Source organism: Camponotus vicinus, unplaced genomic scaffold (genome assembly GCF_025532165.1).
Source record: "Camponotus vicinus isolate PSW18456_S1 unplaced genomic scaffold, iyCamVici1.0 SCAF_4, whole genome shotgun sequence".
Taxonomy (NCBI): domain Eukaryota; kingdom Metazoa; phylum Arthropoda; class Insecta; order Hymenoptera; family Formicidae; genus Camponotus; species Camponotus vicinus.
In genome coordinates, this window is record NW_028141976.1 from 4164872 (window position 1) to 4187592 (window position 22721).

At 35.2% G+C, this 22721-nt stretch overlaps 1 protein-coding gene across 16 annotated transcripts in view; it reads right to left on the bottom strand.

The window, feature by feature from the left end:
* LOC145971282 (protein abrupt) overlaps positions 1 to 22721 on the bottom strand; it is an 83495-nt gene that overhangs the window by 30565 nt on the left and 30209 nt on the right. The window contains exon 1 of one of the 16 annotated variants that reach the window (XM_083098798.1): positions 21140 to 21613. The exons of the other annotated variants lie outside the window; for them this stretch is intronic. Within the exon in view, the coding sequence (XP_082954924.1) occupies positions 21140 to 21199 (60 nt within the window). The 5' untranslated portion in view covers positions 21200 to 21613. Of the gene's footprint in view, positions 1 to 21139; positions 21614 to 22721 lie in introns of those variants that run through there. 16 annotated transcript variants of the gene reach the window in all.

Sequence of the window (22721 nt, forward strand, 5' to 3'; positions counted from 1 at the left end):
TGAACAGTTACGTTGCTTGCTTCAACATATTTCAAGATCGACGCAAACACAACATTTTAGGGGTCTCAGCGGAACTGAATAGAATATAATGAGTCATGATCATATGTATAGAGGAGGGTTCAAGCCGTAACTTTGTTTTATATTTCGATTTCAAAGCCGACACAGCTAAGTCTTTAATAATAAAGATCCGGTAGCGAATAAAAATCGTAAATATTTCAATAGTAGTAAATTCGAAAATAAATTAAAACCTAATTATTAAATTATAGAATTTGTAGCTGAATAAAAAATTAAATCGATTTGTAAATTATTTTTATATTATACGAAATATTCGTATGAATTTTGTATCATATAAAATTATAATTTGTTAGTATAATGAATAAAGTATAATTTTAAGAAACAGTTTACTGCATTCATATAATTTTTCTAATTCTTTGGTTGAATAAAATTATTGAAAATAACGCCATTATGTAAATATGATAATGCTGATTATTGAACATTATAAATGTCATTATCGTTTACATATCATTGCATAATCGTAGATAACTTTGCTTTAATAATATCAAAGTTTCCGACACGGACTTGTACTGCATTATATTCAGCTGTATTATACTGTGATAATAGTTAGGAGATATATGTAGTCCTTTAATCTCATCCCATTGCTATCGAGTAAATCCTCTAATCGAACTCTCCTAATCTCAACTCACGGAAACAATAAACATAGTGAGAATAGACGAAGAGCACAAAATTTGAAATTAAATGTAAAAAAAGAATATGCACACAACTCGGAAATGCTAAGTATTTAATAAATGGTAGAAAAAGAAATATTATTTCTATTATTAATGATGAAATTCAACGTGTATTAACGACGAAATTTTTTATCAGTAAATAATCATTATATTATATCGTTGTTGACAGATCAATGATTTTATTTTTCTGATTATATATATTTAAATTTATATTTATAAAATTGCACACTATATACTAGTTTTTATATAAATTTACAAAAAAAATATATAAAATTATGATAATCTTGTATTTTATTATAAAAGATAACTTATAATATATATAAAATTCAGACTATTTCGGTCTGATATATATTATACATATGTATATACATATATATATGCATAATATATATACATGTATAATATCGCATAATATTATTTATTATAAAAAATATAAAAATAAAATTAATTAATTATAATTTTGACAACGGAAAAACAGATTAAAAGTCTAGCACAGAGAAAACAGAGTGCGAAAAATAAAAAGCCTCAAATCTTTATAAAAAATACTTTTAATAAATTAGATATTTCGGTTTTATTTCAAGTCATCTTCGGTAATTGTTAACAATAAAATGTTACAAATCATACTTTAATAAATTAGATATTTCGGTTTCATTTTAAGTCATCTTCGGTTCTTCGGTAACTGTTAACAATAAAATGTTACAAATCATACATAAAAATGATATTAAAAAGAGTGCATATACATATATATATAAAATTGTATGCTTCGTAATCCTTAATCTTTATACTTAACTGTCTTCAATTATTCTTCAATTATTTATTATATTAAATATATCAAAATGACGAAGTTTGATATAAGATATCAGCGTCAAGTTAATCACAGTTATTAATTATCAGCCCTTTCCAGGCAGTTATTAGTACAGTTATTTCTTTGATAGTCAGCTTGCATCTATAGTGGCAGTTATAAAAAGCAAAACACTTTAACGTTCGATCGATCTAAGTAATCGATCCATAGAAAGCGTATAATATTTCTAATCGCAAATTCGTGTGCGGAGATCGAAAATCAGGAGAAACATATCTATCCTTTATATCAGCGAGAGGTCAAGAGGTTTGATGATCGAATCTTCTTCTTTCCTTTATGTATTGAACAAAATGTTTTTCACATATGTTAAAATTCAGTAAATCATGCATCCTTCGATATCAATCTCATACAAAAAGAAAACTTACTCTTTTCAGAGTAAATGATTTAACATCGGTTAAAGGTTAAGAGGTATACGAGAATTCTGATCGATACCAGCAAATCGATCCTTCTTTCGAAGTGCTTAATCCCATCTACTGCGCAGGGGGAGTTTGACGGCAGATTAATTTGTAACGATTTACTACCGAGATGCATATAATCAGCATCGCTTAATCCACGTTGAACCTACTCTTCATTTTGCTACATTGCTGCACTGATTTATACATTTAAAAAATAAATTCATATAATCATTATCATCATGTAATTTTTCCGTTTTTTTCTCTCCTTTTTTTCTTTTTTTTTCTTCTATTTTATCTTTCTTGCTTCTTCTTCTTCTTAGATACTGACGTTATATTTTTAATTCTCCTTTTCAATTTTATCTGTAAAATAATATATCACATACAAATAAATAACCAAAATAATGCATCACGACAATCTTTTTACTTATATAATAAAAATAAATAAATAATAATAAAAATAAATAAATAAATAAATAAAAATAAATAATATCGCTGAATTTTTTATTAGTAGGTGCGACGATATAGCTAAAAAATATAAAATAATAAGGTAAAATATAAATTGGTTAATTGTAAGAAAAAGGAATTTTACAAGGTATGACTAGTTAAATTATCTACGCGGTACCAAAAATGTTGCAGGGACTTTTTTATCAATGGATTGACCGAATATATAAAATCGCTTTCTGCCGACCTTTAATTGCATCTGCGAATAGTCACGCTCAACGACCAATTGATTCGTAACGACGATTAATAACCACGACGCGTATAATGATCGATACTCGATCTATGTCGGGATGTTCCTGTATCCCTTAGGCATTAATTCTCGCGCTTGTCAAATCGAAGAATTAACTCTTAATATTGAACAATTCTTAAAATTATTAAACGACAGCATTTTCAACAAATGCAGAATTGATCTTTTTAATGTAATTTGTAATGAACTTACCATTTTTAATTATATATTTAAATATTAAATTTATATACATATTTAAATATTTGTATTTTATTATATCACGTAACACTGTTTATATCTGGAAGATTATATTATTAAATAATTACAATTCTCAACACAAATGTAATGTTGGCTTTTAGTGCAACTTATAATTAACACCGTTTTTAATTATATGTTTAAATAAGAATTTGCACTTGCTTTGTTATATCATATAGCACTATTTATATTTGGAAGATTATATTATTCAATAATTATGTTTACGGAAGATAATTATCAAATTATAATCACACATAGATATCTATTAATTCTCATTAATCAGTTAATTATGTATTTAACGACTTATTTGTTCTTGTAGACGAATCCATCCAAATGATATTATATAAATCAATAGTTTCTATATATGTATACTTACATTTCTAATGCAAATTTAACAAACATACAATGTGCCCCCAGCTAAGCAGAGAAGTTACATCGATGTACTAGTATCAATCACGATCATTCTTGCAAAAAGACCGCGAGAGTAAACCGCCTTCCTCATGCATAAAGCAAAGGCGTTTCATGACGAGGTATATATGCCGTGGCAACATTACACGAAATGCCGGTGCCATTATCGACAGCGATATTAATTATAATTAATGAGCCTCACGGGGTGGCGTGGCTTTCCGTGCGTCTGCCTGTACGGTTATATCGAGACGACGTGATGCTGCATACATACGTACATATGCATACAACACGCTATATACACTACTCCGCTGAGACGTATTACAATGCCGCAATCTCGGCGGAGAGCCATTTCCGGCTTCGATTATCCATGTCCCAAATTTAATGTCGGTACGTGAAAACCAGACGTTGTCATGTGCAGAGACATTTATTATTGGCCGGTATCGACTTAATGTCCGTGTATGCGATGCAACGAGGTGCGGCGTCTCGATTTATTGAACTGCAACGAAGGTATATCGTGATCGTGGAAAATGCTTCTTGAGGTAGAACCAAGTCGTATATCCCATAAGAACGATATGTAGCTAATGTAGTAAGAATAAATTAACGCAAAATTTATAAAGTATATAATTGGAGAACAACACTACATGCTTTAAAAAAAAGAAATTATATATATTAGTCATATGTTTAAATTAATATAATATGTATAATAGCTTTGAACTGAACTTAAAATTAAAATTAAAGAGAAACATAAACATATTTTTTATTAACACATAACCTACATAACAGGAAAGTTGTTTTAGTAGATAATCCGTTAAATGTAATAACATAAAATTGCATTTGATAATAGCTTTTTTTTCCACAGTCTGCAAATGAATCAGTCGTTGCATGATGCAGTTTCGTAATTGGAGAAATACATTTCATTAAATGCCGATGGTCGCTCCGCAATAAAAGAAAAATTCCGCGTTGGTCGAGCTTTTTATCTCGTACAAAAGTACGACTTAATCAATCGAACGCATTGAGATTCATCTCTCGACCAAGGTAATTTCTACAACGCGTAGAAGAGAAATATTTTTACCGATAATCCTCCGCAGTTGTGAAAGCACGACTTTTTAATAATAATTATACGATTGAATAAATGATTTTTATTATAACGATAAAAAAATATAGGAAAATCCGATGTGAACGATAAAGTAAGTTTCGTTACTGTAGCACTTTTACCATTGTAAGTACTTTTATCATTGTATTTATTGTATCACATTTGTTATTAAAGGTGATCGAAAAAGTAATATTAATCAATAAAGAAAAATTAGTAGTACATTACCTTTAAAATAAAAGATATGAGTAAGTCTTCTTTTTCGATTTGTTATGATTTTTAAGAAGAAAATAAAATGTTTCAACTTGGAAGCAACAAAGTTTGTTTTAATCCTACGAAGTCCTACGAATATTATATCCGATTCTTTGATACTCTCTAACTCCATCGGGTGCTAGAAAGCTCGGTGATGGGAATAACTGAAATAATTGAAATAATGGAAATAACCTCTGCCTGAAGGTATCTGCACACCTTTAAAACTCGCCACTAGAAAGAGACAAAAGCGAAATAGAGGAATAGAAGAGGAGAGATAATGAATGGTGCACGAAAAGAAGGGAAAGAGAATCAAACTATGAACTCCTTTATCGCATTAACCAACTCAATTAACAACTTTGAGACGAGACACCATCGTCTCTAATTAGATCTAACGGGATTAAAATGGGTCAATAATTAATTGTATGATTGCGTGTGCGTCAGAGCAGAATAGGCGAATAATCAAAGAGACCCCGATTAATTCGCGAGATACATGTATCGATCTACTTATCATGATTCCCTAGCGAATAATATTTGCTCGATTGCGACTATGTATGCAAGGATAGCTTCACGTAATTTCTAATTACATACCTTTATAAAATATGTAGCTCGCTAAATGATTATATTTAATTACGCAAAGAATTGTACAGAGAGCGCATTAATGTAATCTATCACGAAAGATTATATTGCAGTATCGTATCGTTGTTATATATATAATACCTTGTTATCAAATGAAATCTAATTGATAAATTGCTCGTATACTTCATCCAACGAACAATTTATCTCAATCATCAAAATGGTCGCCGGATAATACAATATTTAGCGATATGTAACCCATTCATCCGTTCCTTGGAATTCAATCGTAACAAATGCAAAATCGATACACGTTTTTGCGTATATCAATCCTACATTTGCGAAGCGGAAGCCATGCGTGCAAATATCTCTACCGAGAAGTGAATGTAAATAAGATACCGATCTATCCATTATTATTGTCTACTCCCATTTGTCTAGTGGTTAGGCGATTAGCTTCCGTCGCAATTTTTCGAGCATCGGCTCGCATGGCTCGAGACGTGGGAAAGCCTTGCGCTAGCAGCCTTATTAACGACTCCTTGCGAGCCGTCGTGCACACGCGTGCATGCGCGATTTTTCCTCTCTATCGCCGACGTCGCTCGACCATAATTATATCCAGCCACCTGTGAGCGATCGCGCCGCGGAATCCAGAGCGTCCGCTTTCTAAAATCCGTAAAGCAGCAGCGCGATGAAGATCGTGGCGCGCGATTAAGAATCGGGTGCGTGATCGAGCGGCACCGATAATTGATTAATGGAAATAAAGGGGGAGAGCATGCGTGAGGCATACAATGAAGGGGGCGGTGGAGATCAACGATACGCCGTAGAAAACGAGCAGACCTGTACCCGAGTGTGTCGCAAGACACACTACGGTGCTTGCGGTCCTTAACTCCTTCAAGTCTGGGCGCCTTCATTATAACGGGCCATATATCATTTTTATTTGTAATACGTGAAAGCATCTATTTTCAAAGACACATGGTATTGTTGTCTCAGTTTATGAACATGCCGTGAGTTATGATTTACATTATTTAGCACAGTCTGCTTGAAGTGAAATAATGAACAGGGGAAACGCAAGCAATAGTATCTTATGTTCAACTAAAAGAATTACTAATCATAGTCAAGAAAGTGATTTATTTGAAAATATAGCAATCAATTATATAAAAGGAAAAAATATATATATATTTAAGCATAAAAATAATTTCAATTATTTTATCCATATGTGACTATTAAAAAATTCTTGAAATATTTTAATATATTTTAATTATTTAATATAATTATTTTTAATTATTTAATATATTTTAATGATTTACAAATCTATGAAAATAATTCGTGAAAAAATTCCAGTCTTTCCTTTCTTTTTTAATAATATGCATAAATTTGTCTTGAAAATCGCCAAGATTGCTCATTAAATAATTAACTGGAAGGGGAGAAAAATTGTATTGTTCTCGACGAAATTTTAAATTGCTTTAAATTTTAAAAGCTAAAGACATTATTATACACCGTTTATAGCTTGCATATTATATGTACAAAGAACGCTGAGTGTCACGAACGCCCTAGTACGTAATCGCATATAACAGACTATATATCGCGATATCGCATGTGCACGAAGCACCTTTACTAAACCGTAAGTAGAAAAGTAGATACGATTGCATGGTTTCTGATCCGGTTATACGGCGTGCACGCCAGCAGTCGTGGCTTCGCAAAACAAATCGCCGACATCACGTACGTAGGTACGCATAAGTAGCGATGGGTTCGACGTTTCGTTTGTCAAAGATCGATACGAGTGAAACGAGCGTGCATAATCAATCATTGAGAATAGCACCGCGCGAAATAGCGTGAATTGTATGCAGCAGAATTTCAACGCGTTGGAAATTTCGCTTTAACTGAATGCAGAATTATAATACACATTGCCACGCGTGTGCTTCATTCGAACGGAAAATTGCTTAAATTATTTGAGCGCGCCCCATAATCGAATTATTTGCGATATTTGATTGCGAAGGTGATTAGGACTTTTAAACCTGTCGGTGTCGCGCATACACACACTTAAGTATTAAAACAGCATAGTTTCTCCTGCAGCTTATATTAATTCCTTAATGAATATATTTTGCTCGATAATTATTCTTATGAGCGCGGATACTTAATATTTTAATATTATTTTCATTCGTGATAAGTAATGTACAACAGTTACTTATAATAGCTTAGCATTATAAATGCGAAAAAAATTCCCATTATATTCTTGAATATTCATTTGCATTAATTATATTGCTCATTAAAATATTCGAATGTTTTAACATTTAAATAGTCTTGAAAATAGATATTTGTAAATAATTTTATTTTTTTTTTATACTAAAACGTACTCGTTTCGATTCGAGGCTATTACTTCACAGGAATTCATATAGATGAGTATGTATGCATATGTAGACACACATACATACATGTTACACATGTGCGCTTCTGTTATCTGCTTATCTCGATGTCTGATGTTTCACTGACACACGTATTAAACTTTCCTCGCATTATCCGTTCAATTTGCGAGATAATGGCGACGTGGGTATCGATCAAACTTCGCATAGTTACCGACTTCCTGCTTTTTTTTCTTAGGCATGTTACCGACTCAATGGCGGCGATAAATTAGATTCACGAGACACAATGACAGATAACGGGATTAGTCATTGGATCTCCAACTATCGAGATTGATCTGAAATTTTAATCTATTGAAATTTTATTGTGTGTGTGACTGAATTAGGTAGATTTATTATCTTTTATCCGTGTCAAGATAAATATATTTATAAAAATAATTCATATATCCCGAATCGAATTTTGCTCCTATTTTCAATCTCTATTTTTTCATATTTATCTAGAGAATTTTGACAGATTTCATTTATATTAGAAATTGTATTGTATTGAATTCCAACTTTACTTCAAATGAACACTTTTATAATTAAAGATTTAAAAGAAAAGCTTTCGATATAAACTGTAGATTAAATAATTTTAAAATAGAATTGATTTGACTATTTAAAGTATCCAAGTAAATATGGGTTAAAGATTATCGTCGAAGGTAGAGGAAAAATTTCAACTCGAAATATAGATTCATAGTGTATATCTGTACAATATACATTCAAATAACATTTCAAAATTATTTAATGAATATTTTATTAACATTGCACTAGACTCGAAAATAACGAGAAAATAACCGCAAATCGAAAACCAATACACATAATCATTTTTTTTTAAAGTTTCCAGAATTTATCACTTAATTAATTTTGCGCTTATGAAGATGCTACATAATGTATAAGCGATTTTTCGACGTTTCCAGTTCCGACGTTCTCTGGATCATAGGCACGGTAGCATTAATGCCATCATACAATTATGCCAATTAAGCATTAATGAACCGTTGGGTCTATGCGTATACCTCTGGATAGACGCATCACATTCGCACAAACATCACTATTGCGAGATATTTCATTCGCGAGATAACGATGTAACCGTCACCATCGCGACGCTATCGATTTCCTCGTTATTGATTCACCGAGAGATTCTGGATCGGCGACCCGACGCGACGGCGGAGAGGATAATAAATGTGCATCGCGCGCTCTTCTCTCCAGCATCGCCTTTTCCAGGCAGCCGCGGTCAGGAATGCGCGCACGTACAACGACGCACTTCCGTTGATAAAAATACATGCGGCATAATGCGTCTCGGTACGCGCGTCGACATTTCGCTTCGTTATACGAGCACAGAACAGGAGGAAGAGAACAGGACACCGCGAAAGGCGAGGCGCGTCCGTCTTTGTTGCGAGTGAAAGAGAAAAAAAAAAGAAAAAAAATTGCTGCGCACGGGCGATGTTCCGCGTATATGAAATCCCACATAAATATGCGCATATATACGCGAAAGATAATGCCGCGCAAAAAGAGGAAATTAAAATTGAGCGAGTATAAACTCTTAAAATCCGAAATTTTATACCGCAAGAAATCAATTTACATCTTGCATCAACTGATAATAAAAAAGATAAACTGTACGAAAAATATATATATTTCTTTTTTGCAGCTGACACAATGAGATTTATATTCATAATCGCCGGGTTTATTTTTAAAGACTATCCATTTAACATACATGTCGCTCGATCGCTTCAACATAATGCAAGAGGTACTTGTTCGCGATTCTATTAACAGAACGCAACGGCAATACAAATGAAGTATAATTTCGCAGATACGACGGCATGCTGCGCAGCGATTCTCTGTACGACGTTGATTTCGCTGCGTCGCTCTCCAGACAGAAAAGACGGAGCGCATACGCACACACAGCACAATTATATACCGGCGATAATTTGCTTGGCCGCATGTGCGTCGCTTAGACGCGTGACATTAAGCGTAATGCGACTACATCCGCGAGCACTAACGAAAAATGAGAATCCCGAGCTAGCGAGCGGTGCAAATTAATGTGGATACTCTTCCCGCGAATAAACATATTGCACTCATAAAATCGGACGCATTTCTGAAAATAAATATCTATCCTCCTGAGATTGGAACAGAAAATAAGTATTATTTTGTTGACTCAAAATATAGCGTAAAAATTCAAAATCCCTTTATTTCATAAAAAAATCCTAATAAAATGTTAAATTTCATCAGATAATCCTAATCGATATGGTGGAATAAATAAAATTTATAAGTTTACTTTAGCTGCAGTGAAGGAAAAACATTAGAGAAGAATTTTTAATAAATATAAATTGTATTAAAAATATATAATTATATACAATTCATCGCAATATTACAAATATCCAATTCAATGTACAAAATATTATTATGACAAACGTTTCGACCTCATCCAGGTCCTTTTCAATGTCGAAAGTTAAATTGAAAAGACATTATTACTACTATTGTACTATAACGAGTTTTGAAGGAGACTTCTGAATTAAATATAAAAATCTAACACGTGTCTTGAAGTGATTAAAGAAACTCACATATTCGCACCGTGCATTTAGCATTTATAAATGCAATTCTTTAGCCGCATTAGCATTGAATCAAGTGACAAATCAAACTCGGGGTCAGATAAGCATTAAATGCGAGGATTGAAAAGCCTAGATATCAAAAGATTTAAAGTTCTGTGATAAATCAGGCATCGAGAATAATGAAAAAATATCTACGCTTTTAACGGAGTAATATACATTTGGCAGTTCTTTTATCGACCTTGCCACGGTTCGTACTGCTATTTAGAATTGATACGGTACGAGTCACATGATATATTTAGATATGCCGCATTCGAAGCAGACGGGATATTTTAAAAGACGAAGAGAGGACGGCGATGCAAAGTGCAAATACAATAGTCTTGCGCGAGGAATTTTATTGTTGCTCTTTTTATTTAGAACATCGTTTGCGCACGGATGTACATGTATAAAATTCGAGATATCCATTAATAATACATATCTGGTATTTGTTATCTACGTCCGGCATCGTGCGTCTCTCAAATTTTCTAATCAGCGCCAGAATAAGTGCCCGGTGCTCCGAACTCTTTTACATATTGTTGGATTTACTAATGACACTGAGAAACGCTATTCGACATTTTATATAACGTCGTCCGAGTTATTTAAACATGTTTCCGCGTACATGCAATAATAAATAATCACGATCTCCGTCCACCCACGTTATTAGCCAATCTCATTAATCTCCGCCGCGCGTTGTACCGTGCCAAATCCTTAATGCACCGGAGACATTAACGCGAGAAATCACGGTTCCAGACCAGATCCGCTCAGAGAGGGAGAGAGAGAGAAAGCCCGATATCTTCCCAAAGTCCTCCCACCTTTCTGCTCGAGGTCAAGATAATTGATAGTTAGCTCAGCGCGTACTGTTATGTTACATTATCAGGTCCGGCTGATCTTTGCGCATTTAAAATTCACGACGTCCATTTCGGCAGCGACGCCTTCGATCCGACGACGGATAAATCACCGTAATAGCCGTTGGTGGCCCGGCGAGGTGCCTCGCAGCCAGCGGAATCCGCGCGTGTATCTAGACCCGCATGCACGAGCAAATGACGGATACACGCACACGTTTCCATCGCGCTGGTTGGAAATTACCGATCCGATATGCAAATAGCCGCTGTGACCACTAATGCGCGGTTAACGGTAACGTTATTAACGGATCGTTACACGATGTCCGGAGAATGTGCGTGCGCGAGTGTATGCGTACGGAGAATAAGATATGCGTGAATATATATATGTACGGCACCATTGATGTTCTCGAAAAAAAATCGCGGAAGATCCGTGGGAATTTATCGGTAAAACGATACGTAAGGAGAGGGAGAAATGCGAATACAATTAAAAGTTGAATATCGGCAGAATAGTGGTAGCGATGGGTAATTAATAAATTGATGATAATGAGCAATTAAACGACGCCATGAAGCGATTTATTGTTCGCGTAGACGCAATGAACTGAATAATGCTGGAATATACGTGGTCACTGCAAATGTGCATCGCGATTGGCGAAACACGAGTGAAATGACGGGTATTTACGGAAACACATGATTCGAACAGGAAGCGTTTATCGAGAGGTTGAGATAAGAGTGTAACTTGTAAATGTGAGGATGAATATAGAAATTTTGCGGAATACTGCTGATACATGCTGATGGTGATATTGGATGCCCGAAAGGCCATGTGATACTAATCTCGTCTCGGCAATGTCTATTTTAGCATTGGAAGTAAAGAGTGTTTTTTCCGAAACGAATGTATTTACTTCAACTTTGAACTTGAATCACAGCAACTATCACAGAGACGTGAAAATAAAAAGAGATTAATCTTATTAATAATTTTATTTTTAACTCGATCTTATAAAAGTCACTCAAACCAAGTAATAAACTCGAGATGCGCTTATTACATCGAGGAAATATCGAAACTTTATGTTTGACTTTAAATATTTTTTTCATCACTGATAGAGGAGTAACGGAAACCTCTTTAATTTAAATATCGATGACACTAATTGCATATCTTGCTGCGAAATTATACAAAGTTCTGCGCCGTACATGATTCAGCACGCATGATCATGATTCAAGAAGCAAGCTAATTAACAAGTAACGCAATTTAACTGCCGCGATCAACAAGAGTTTCCGAGAAAGATCGCGTTTGAGGAGATTGACGAAAGTCGCGAGTAGGTCGCTGCCGCGTATGATTCAGATGAAATCCCTGAAATCAAATGCGTCGCGCAAGACTCACGCAAAACGAAAAAAACAAACGTGCATTCTTGCAGAATGACACTGCAAGTGTCTTCGGAAAATAATTGCGGACAGACGAATCGAAGGAGAAGAACAGGAGTTTGTTAGCTCGGAATGATTCAGGTAACGTTCCGAAAACTGAGAGTGCTTTCAGTCCAGGCGAAAGGAAGAAGCGCGCATTTTAGCGAATTCGTGAATCAACTCGAATGGAACGTCCTTGCGAAAAGATTGCCATTGTACCACTCGATAGACTGTCTCAAGTTGAAGGTAATGGAATTAAATGCGCCTCATAATTACAAATATATAAAATATATAAAAATATATAAAATAAATATATAATAAAAATTATTATTTATACAAAATCTTAATTTTCATTCGAGTAATATTATTTAAATAAATATCAAGCGAAGATTCTCTGTCAGAAAAATTCGAGATCTTAAATATTCCTCTCTACTCGACGCGTGATGCTTTTAAGCTCTCAATCGTAGCCAGCTCGCGCCTTTAATTCCCGCCCGAGTGTCATCGCGGACGAGCGGTCAAATTCTTGAATTACATCGTAACATATATAGCAACGCGCGATGGAGCGCGTACCAAGGGGGAGACAGGGGTTGAGGGGGGAGGCTCCGTCGTTCCCCGTTCTTTGGAGCCCAGTAACTCGTGCTTTGTACGTTTTTTTTCTCTCTTTCTCTCTCTCTCTCTTCCGTCACCTCTCGCCCCGCTCTCGCTCCCGATGGCACTTGACGAAGGAGCGAAGAGCGCGGATGCGCGCGATGAGAGCGGGAGGAGAGACACGCGGAGAAATTTATTACGGCGCGAGGCGCGCGGTAGCCGGATCTTATTTTAAGATCCGCCGCGCGCACGTCCCGTCTATGGTGTGCTTGCTCGTGTACGCGCTCAGGGTACTTATGGCGACGATCCGGTGGACGGACGGCGTTATGGTCGACAGATGTACTACGTCCGCCTAAATTCGATGCGGGGCCGCCCTCGATCGGCAGCCCGAGACGAGACCGAAATCCGCCGCCGTCTGCGAAATAATTGGCAGCGCGAATAAGAAACAAGCGTATCTTACACGAGAGCGTGCATAACGATGTAATACGTGACTTACATAAAAATGTATATCATTAGAAAGAAAATATTAGATATTAAGAACGAGGATGTTCTAACAAAAGTATTTAAAATTATATATTTATTTAGTTATTTATTAATTATATATTTATTTCATTAAAAAATTTTTAATCTAACTTTTCCATAAGTCTGAGATGCAAGAGTAACTTTTCTTGCGTCCTTTGATATGCCCATGTGTGCAATATGCTCCGAGAAAATGAGTAAATATTATAGTGTGTACACAGTTTGTTTCGATAAAGCTTAATTGCGTTTTTTTGTATGGCTCGAAAGGAAATATAATTAATTTATGGTAGCAGCAATAGCGTGCGCTACGATATTTTCACGTGACATTTGGTGTTCAAGGCGCTTTGGAAATTGGCTCGAAAATAAAACGTAGGTGATAAATTATTGTGTATAATTTGCGACGATTAATGCCATCCTCATTACATATCGCACAATAAATTGATAGACAATCGTTTGATATAACAATCGTTATTATTATATCCTGCGCGAACGCTATCGCCTCTTTCATCTAATAATAAACGTATGATTAGGTGTATTTTGGATTTTTACTAATTAATCATATGTACGCGCTTAATTATCTTACAATAATTAATTTAAAAATTAATTTTGGGATAAATAGAAATATTTGATAACTTTAAATTATTATCGGAAGAAAAATCATGATATAAATGTGGCGACTAAATTATCTATTCTATTTACAGTTCAACAAATAACGAAGATTGAACGTTCATTAAATATCGGGAAAGTAAATTAAAAATTAATTATCGGATAAACGACATTTCCGTGGAACGGAAATGAGAAACTGGAGCGAATGGAGGAAGAGAATAACTTGAGCTTGCTATATTTGAAAACTGGACGCACACTTATCATCGAAATAACGTTTTCAACCTTCTTGTATACGCTTTGGAGAGCCGCTGCGTCTTCTCTCGATAATTTATCGATTCGTAAAATAACGCGTGGCTACGAATCATTGAATTCTGTGTAAAAGAGATACATACGTATATATATCCGTCACCCGTGACATCGTCACGCAAAACCTGACGGGGGAGAGAGTTGTTGTCGTAACCGTTATTGCCCGGTCAAATATAGCTCCAGCGCTGATACCTACACCTAACAACGAGACTTGAAACATTTATCCAGTGCGTTCGAAATAGTCTCGTTCGTCGCGTATTATTCTTGGAATCAAGTCGTGCTGGACGATCGCTTTAACGTCGAGTGCTGCCCAATCAAAGCTCCATTCTTCCGCCTCTCGACGCGTCATGCCGCTGTTTACGATTATGTGCGTCATACTCGGTACGCCCACGTGCTTATTCGATCGCGCAACTAGGCGCAATTCGCAATCGCGCAACGTGTTATTGCGCACGATGCAGACGTGCCATATTGCGAAACCGGATTCGAGAGAGAGCGTTTGCACTCTATTCAAAATAAGAGGGAGAGAGAGAAGAAGAGAGAATGTATTAGGGATTATTTTTACGGAGAATTAATCGCGAAATATATATCAGGGGATCTAGACTTGCGCGTAATTATTTCAACGATTGCCATCTGTCGTCATGACGAATGGGCTGAAAGAAAAGCGGTTTATTTTCCTTATTACGATTAGTTTTCGAGCGATCGCCGGTACCACTCTCACAGCGGGTTTTCCCCTTCATTAACGATGAATTACAGTGTTCATAAGCGCCATACGTAACGGCGAAACGCGATACGAGAGAGAGAGAAGGAGAGAATAATATACGGGACACAAAGTAAGAAGGGAGAGACAAAAGGAGACTCTCTTCGATGAGTAATGTACGGGATGACGCGGTCGTTTAAGTCTGCATTAGCCGCCCTCGCACGTGTAAATGATCGAAAGCGTGTGCACCTTAGATCTTCGGATCGGAAGAAACGGCAACACGTTGAAGCGGATAATTAAAGAGAGATACAGACTAAAAACATTATCTGAGGAAGCGCGTCGCGACTCTAGAAGAAATTAAACGAAACAAGAAGAGACTTTCATTGCCTTTTATGCCGCAAAAAATTCTTCGGATACTTTCCCTTCATGCGCAGCCTAATCGTGAGCCATAAATTTCGCAATTATATATAGTTATAGCAATTATGCATAGCAAGATATATATTTGAAGTTTTTCATCTTGAGGCAAATATATATTATGATTAAAAAATCGTAATGTATAATTTATAGTAAGTATAAATTTATACATTGTATGTATAAACTTATAGTAAGTATAAATCTATAGTAAGTTTCTTCCAAATATTGATTAATTAATACAAAGATGGAATCGATCTTCTCGACCTTTAAAATTTCGTTTAAATAAAATCCTCTTAAAGCAATAAAAATCTAATAAAAATTGAACAATATATATCTCTAGCTTTGAATTATCAAAACACTTAATTTTTCCTACCAAATTTAGTAATTAATTATCTCGCCCGGCAAAATTTACCGGTGGAAATGCCATTTAACTTTCGTAAATTGATGTTATCTCTCCGAAACGATCGAAATTTCGGTGATATTAATGTCGATCCGGCGAGCGAAGCTCTTCGAGTAGAAATAGATGCTACACGCCAGGCGTTAAGATTCTTGCCGTAGAGTCGCATCAAGCACGCACAGCCGGAAACAAACGGGCTCGCACGTCTCATATATTTCCAGCTGTACACGCACGCACACACGCACATACACACGCGTGCGGACTCGTAAGAACGCCCCGAGACGGCTCGCATCGATGGTAAATTTAAATACGACCGGTCACGAGAGGGAGAGAAGGAGAGACGAACAGCGAGAAGGAACGGATACGCACACGCGTGCGATATCTCAGTTGCCCTACGGGGGAGGGAAGGGGGGATGCCTTTAAATATAGAATATGGAGCACCTTGCTCCCGACGATGGGATTGTGCAAGCGCGTGATTTTCTCTGCCCTGCACTCGACACGCGTTGTTTCTAGCATTTCCCGCGACGTACGCGAGGACTCTTCTCTTTCTATATCCCCCTCACTCCCATTCCGCTTTTATCCCCCCTTCATTTATATATCTTTACGATTTATTTCTAGATCACAGACACTCACGTCCCTCCCGTATTGTCATCTACCGACGTAGGCTCTCTTCCGAGCTAATGTCCTGTCAACAAAATAACTGACGTATCGAAAGTATAGATAATTAAAATATATATATTTTTTTTAATCGCATTTTAAATTACTTTATTATTAAAAAATTTCAATTCTTTATATCATATGCACATGTACAATGTAAGACAAAAAATCTCTGACATAAAAGCATAGATTGTTTTTGTCGACCCTTTCTCGTCTCTTATTCTTTTTTTTTCCCAAGCCCTGCATATCTTTAACGCTTGTACATTCGTTAATTACGACTGAAAAAAACTGTCGGGCCGAGATAACGGACTTTTGTTGCCCGCGTCTTTATCTACGCGTCTCCGGCGTACTCTTATTATTTTCACGCGCGCGCGCGCACGCGTCGCGTGGGACGTCGTCGGCGATGCACGCGAGCGAGCGCCGCAATTAATATAGCTGTGCTCGTGTAACACGCGTGGGTCCACCGCCTAAGATGAGAGTGATAATGACCTATGCGTTTTTTGCTGTCTCGAACGAAGGAGTCGCGTGAAAATAATCGAATTGTATTTGAATAAAATGAATCCACCGCACTTGTAACTTCGCGTTTATTATACCGAGTTTCGCGAAGAGAGAAGAGAAAAGAAGCGCGAGACTTTCCTTCCGGTATCAATGAACAAAGTAATACATTGGAGAAATCATTAGGTGCTATATTCTATTGGAAAATGTCACGATGCCAATTTAGAGAATATAATATTGTAAATTCAAAGATATGATTGCGTAAAATTTATATATTAATACATTATTAATATTATATATTAATAATTTATATATTATTGTGAATAAGAGCAAATCATTTTTTGTTATGTTTATAATTTGCGATAATTAAAATTTATTTATAATTTATAAAAATGATTTATTTCAATATCTTTCTTTTGTAAATCAAATTAATCTCAAATTAATTGAAAAATTTGTAAATAAAATATATCAATAATATTCGAAAATATTTTATTTATAGTTATGTTAAGGATCTCTGACGCAATGGAGTATATTCGGCCATTTATTAAAAGATACGCGGCGTTCTAAAGAAGCTGCGAAAACTCGTTAAGCCTGTTTTCAGGACACTTCGATATTAATTCGCTGATCAACGTCTAACAAAGCGGAGCACGCTTTTCAGAGGCCGTCACGTCACTAGATAACTCCGTTAACGTTCCATTAATATCCACGGGCGACGATGACCGTTTGAAGGAAATGAAATACTTTGTGTTAGTGCGCAGAAATTAACATGACTCGCTCGCATTCCCTCGACTTTGCAGCACCGTAAATGTCAGTTGATCTAGTCCACGTTTTAATCATCTGATTTGCTCTCCGTTACTTTTTGCTTTAATCTCTCGGTTCGCTCGAGCTCCAACATAGTTCCGATTTAATTAACAGATTAGAGTGCGCGCAATTAGTGTCACTTGCGATCTTCGCTGTAAATCAAACTTTCTCAATGCACATTTTCCTTTAATGCAAAAACTGTAATTTCTATAGAAAATAATAAAAAAATTGATGATATGTACAAAAGTTGTAAAATATGTCGCATTAAATTTATATTTCGTGACACTCGGCGATAATTTATCTTTGCCGATGAATTTATTCCACGAAGATAAATCGGCAGCCAAAGTATGTCCTATCGAGTACGATCGATTCTGTGTTATTGCGATTTACAGGATGTCGCGTAGGACACGTATAACGGGGAACATTTGTTATCGTCAGAATTCGTGTATACAATCGTTACTCGTATTTTGGCAAATATCATTGTGGATTCGGTTCGATAACTGGGCGATTCGTCATCGACTTCTGGCCGATAGTCAAATGAACGAGTTCGTCGTAAATCGATGCCGATACATCGACGCGTAAATCATCTGTCGTTGAGATGCACCTTTATCAGAGCTTTTGGATGGTTTCGTTATCGTTGCGTATCGCGTCGAATCAAATTGGAAAATATTTCCAGAAGGATACAATCGCGAAGCGGACGAGCGAGCTAGCGAATGGAAGAGCGTGGACGCTTATCGGACCGTGTTATTTGTCGAGCAAACGGAATACCGATTAATGCCACACAATAATACGGAAAATAAAATGAAAATGATATACAATAAAGCGTCCAGTGTAGCGGTAAATATCCCTGGAAAAAATAGCCCCAGGATAATGCTTATCCGTCCCGTTTTTACGATGCGATAGTTTATTATTGTAATTTCCAATGAGGAGGTTCTTCACGCTTTAATGCTGCGGAGAGAAAAACATTCCCTCTTATTTTTACTTTTACTATTAGTCACGATATTACCGAATTTCTCACGTCAAAATACCTCGTTATAGCCGCTAGAGCGATGATTACGCCTGTGATCGAGGTCACATTGGCCATAAGCGTTACGCGCGGAGCTGTTTATACGCTAACAATAAGTAGGCGATCGTCGAAACCAATATGGAATCCTACGTCATCGCGCAAGTGAGCAAACAAAAAGCGGGTAATACAGTGGAGCGTCTGCTATTAATGCCGGCATAATGGTAACTCTTGTTGCCGCCTCGTTGTAAGAAGGTTGTTAATACAGACTGGCTCTCTTTCTCTCGCTCTCTCCCTCCTTCGTTCTCTCTCTTTCTCCCTGTCTTGCCAACGTCATTACAACGTGGCCGGTTGGCCTTAATGTAATTGTGTTCGGAGGTTCAAGCGATACAGCATAAAATCCTGCGCCATCGTCCACGTAGCCAACGTGTGACGTAAGCATGGCTCGACCAGCGTGTAAGCTTTATTAACTCGCCTCGAGTACTATGCCCGACACTTAAAATCAATTAGTGGTACGCGTCAATTAGAAAGTCGGTCGCTTCATCCGAGTCTGAGTCGTTCTTCGGGCGACGACCAATCGTTCCGACGCAAAATAATGGTCGAGGACAAGATCTAGCATGCTAAACACCGTGATTTTAGAAGAAGCGCTCTATCTATCATATTTCGTCCTTTCGATAAAATTGTATGATTTTTTATATATTGAAATTAGCGATAGCCAAATAAGATTTTACCTAATTTCCTCTTAAATTTTCGTCTCAACGTCTCAAAGAAGTTCTATCTGGGATTTATAAAAGACTGCTTCAAGAAAAAGCAACGAAACTTCATCAAGAGTGCATGAGAAGGAAACAGGTTCTCGAAAAGATAGACGAACGCGAAGTGTTGACAACATCGCGACGACATGTCAAAGTGATCGATGATGTCTTGCGTAGAAGTAAAGGGTGGATCTCTATTAGCGATGACTCGAATGCTAGCAATGAATTATTATGCATATGAAACCGGAAGCTCTTTGTGGACTTTACTACATAAGAATATACCATGAGATTGCTTTTTCTACCGATAATTCTATTGAGTGGTTTATCTCAATGAGATCTTGAATTAATGAATAGAATGCATCGATAGATAAATGATAGAATGTAATAGATTTTTAACGAAATGTCTGAGAAACGAAATTTCAGAAATTTTATTACCGTATTTATAATATGAAATCCTTTGATACAGAAATATAACTTTATTAAAATATATATTTTAATGCTGTTTTATTTCATCTCAATAATTATATTTAATTATTACATGTAATTGTTATTCCCGCGTAATGTTATTTTTATTCTTGTGCTTTTGATGTCAACGATTTATCAAGAAAAATCTAATAAACAGCATTGCATTTAAAAAAAATTAATTGTTGTTTCTTTCATAACCAATGTTACACGTGTTCTGCAGTCATGTATATAGAATCGGTTCCATGAGGAAACCGATAAACTTCTAGAATGTATTTTAGGATTCATTCTAATTGTAAGCAAAAAAGTTCAGATATATTATAGATCAATTTGACTCAGTTATCATTTAATGTACTTAAACTTTTTTGCTTATAATAATCTCTAGAACATATTCTAGAGATTTGTCGATTTTTCTACAGAACACCCCGTATATATATATATATATATATATATATATATATATATATGTATATATATATAATTCTGAGAGAATCGTAGCACTCGAGAAAAGGTTGCAATAATTCTTGATCATTTTATGTTGATTTGTAACGTTCGAGATTCATAAAGGTAAGAACCGGTCTGATTTCTACGCGTTTGTTTGAATCAATTAGAATATGCAATTATGTACTACTACAGTTATTATAATTAGCGATTGCAGTAATGCGCGAAATAAGACTCTTGCGTTATCTCTTTATTTATACACTATTTGAGTCTAATTAGAAGGGAGTCACGAACTAATTCCTCTCGAAAAACTCGAGAAAATATAGAATCAATAGAAACATAAAATTTATTACTTTAATCGCTAATTTTGCAAAAAATATTTTAGTTTTTCACAAAGGATAACATCACATCATTAACAGCAGTAGATTTTATATATTACAATTAATCTTGAATATTACAAATAAATAATAAATTATAAACTACTTACTTCATTGTTGTTTGGCTGTTGACTAATGTCTTTCTCAAATCCTTCTTCTCTCTCGTTCATCTTCTACTATTTCTCTATCGCACTCGTAAGACACTCGCTCACATATAGTTAATTACGATTGCACAATATATAGTCCCGATATTAATAGCACGTGTACTTTAATTATTTATTGCAATAGGAAAATTTAAACGATAGCAAAAATTACAATTATATAAAACTAATCCGACGCGCACACGACATATTATATATCTTTCTTGTTCGGCTTTCAATTTGTGACTGATAAAAGTCGTGTATAATAAATACGTACCAAGGACGTGCGACGCTACGAGACGACGCATGAAAGAGAGGCAACTGCTTGTAAACAATAGCGCGCTGTGACGTCACTGAACTTGTGACAATTTTTTCGATCTTGTTATCATTCGCGAGAAAAAGTTGGAACGAGTAAGACTGTTTTTTGAGATGCTCCGTAAAAATTATCATCTTATTTCTTAAAATATGCTCGTAAAATAGTAAAAGATGCGAAACGATCATTCTTTACGAGTAATTAAAGATTGTCATAGATAATATAAGTAATTAATATTTGTGCTAAATCAGTATAAGTAATTAATGTTCGCGCAATTTTCCAGTACCAATCGTAGCTTTGTGTAAATATAATTTACGCATTTTCTCATCTTAAAATAAGTAAAGTGTGCATCGTGCGATTCATCAAGAGTATAAAGTGTCGTTGTATTCTAATGATTAGTACATTCGCGATAGTAATTAATCGTGTTTTCGCGAGTGAGTGTCATGTGAGTGCCAATGAAGAAGCAGCGAAGACTAGTCAAGAAAGGAAGAGGAAACCCTGAAAAACATCGATCAATGGCGAAACATGAGGCAAGTGATTTACAATTTTATTGATTTATTTCTTATTTATATAAAATAAGTTATAATAAAAGTTATAATATTTATAAGTTAACCTCGATATAAGGTATATAATTCGCGAAAAATATAATATTTAAGAAACATGATTTTTTTAATGCAAAAAATTCGACAGATATATATATACGATTCGTGCGTCAATTATATGTTAATATAAAAAGTTAATTATTATTTGAAAAATTACACGTGTTGGTTTTTTAAAAGATTTAATTGCTGACAAAGGAAAAAATCTTGATTTTTGAAAATTTGGAAAATATTTTATCTTTAAACTAGGTATAATAAAAATATAATAAAATATATATTTATTTATCTTCTCTCTATTTTCTTTTAAATATTTTTCAATTTTCCTTTTTATCATTACCTTCATAGCAATATGTGTAAATTTTCAGATATAATATCCGCGCGTAAGAAGTTTTATAGAAAATTGAAACTCGAAATAAAATGCACAGTAGCTCAATAATGTTTCTAATAGTGTTTCTGACTATCCCCATTTACGACCTAAGATTAGCGGCAAATCTGAAAAGATGAATTATTACTAGAGCGGCTAAAATTAATAATGTACGGTTCTTTAAATTCTGCGACACATTCGTAGTTATCAATAAATGCTGCATCATATTTAAACTTGATATTTGCGTTCTATCAAGATACATTATTGAGAAATTAT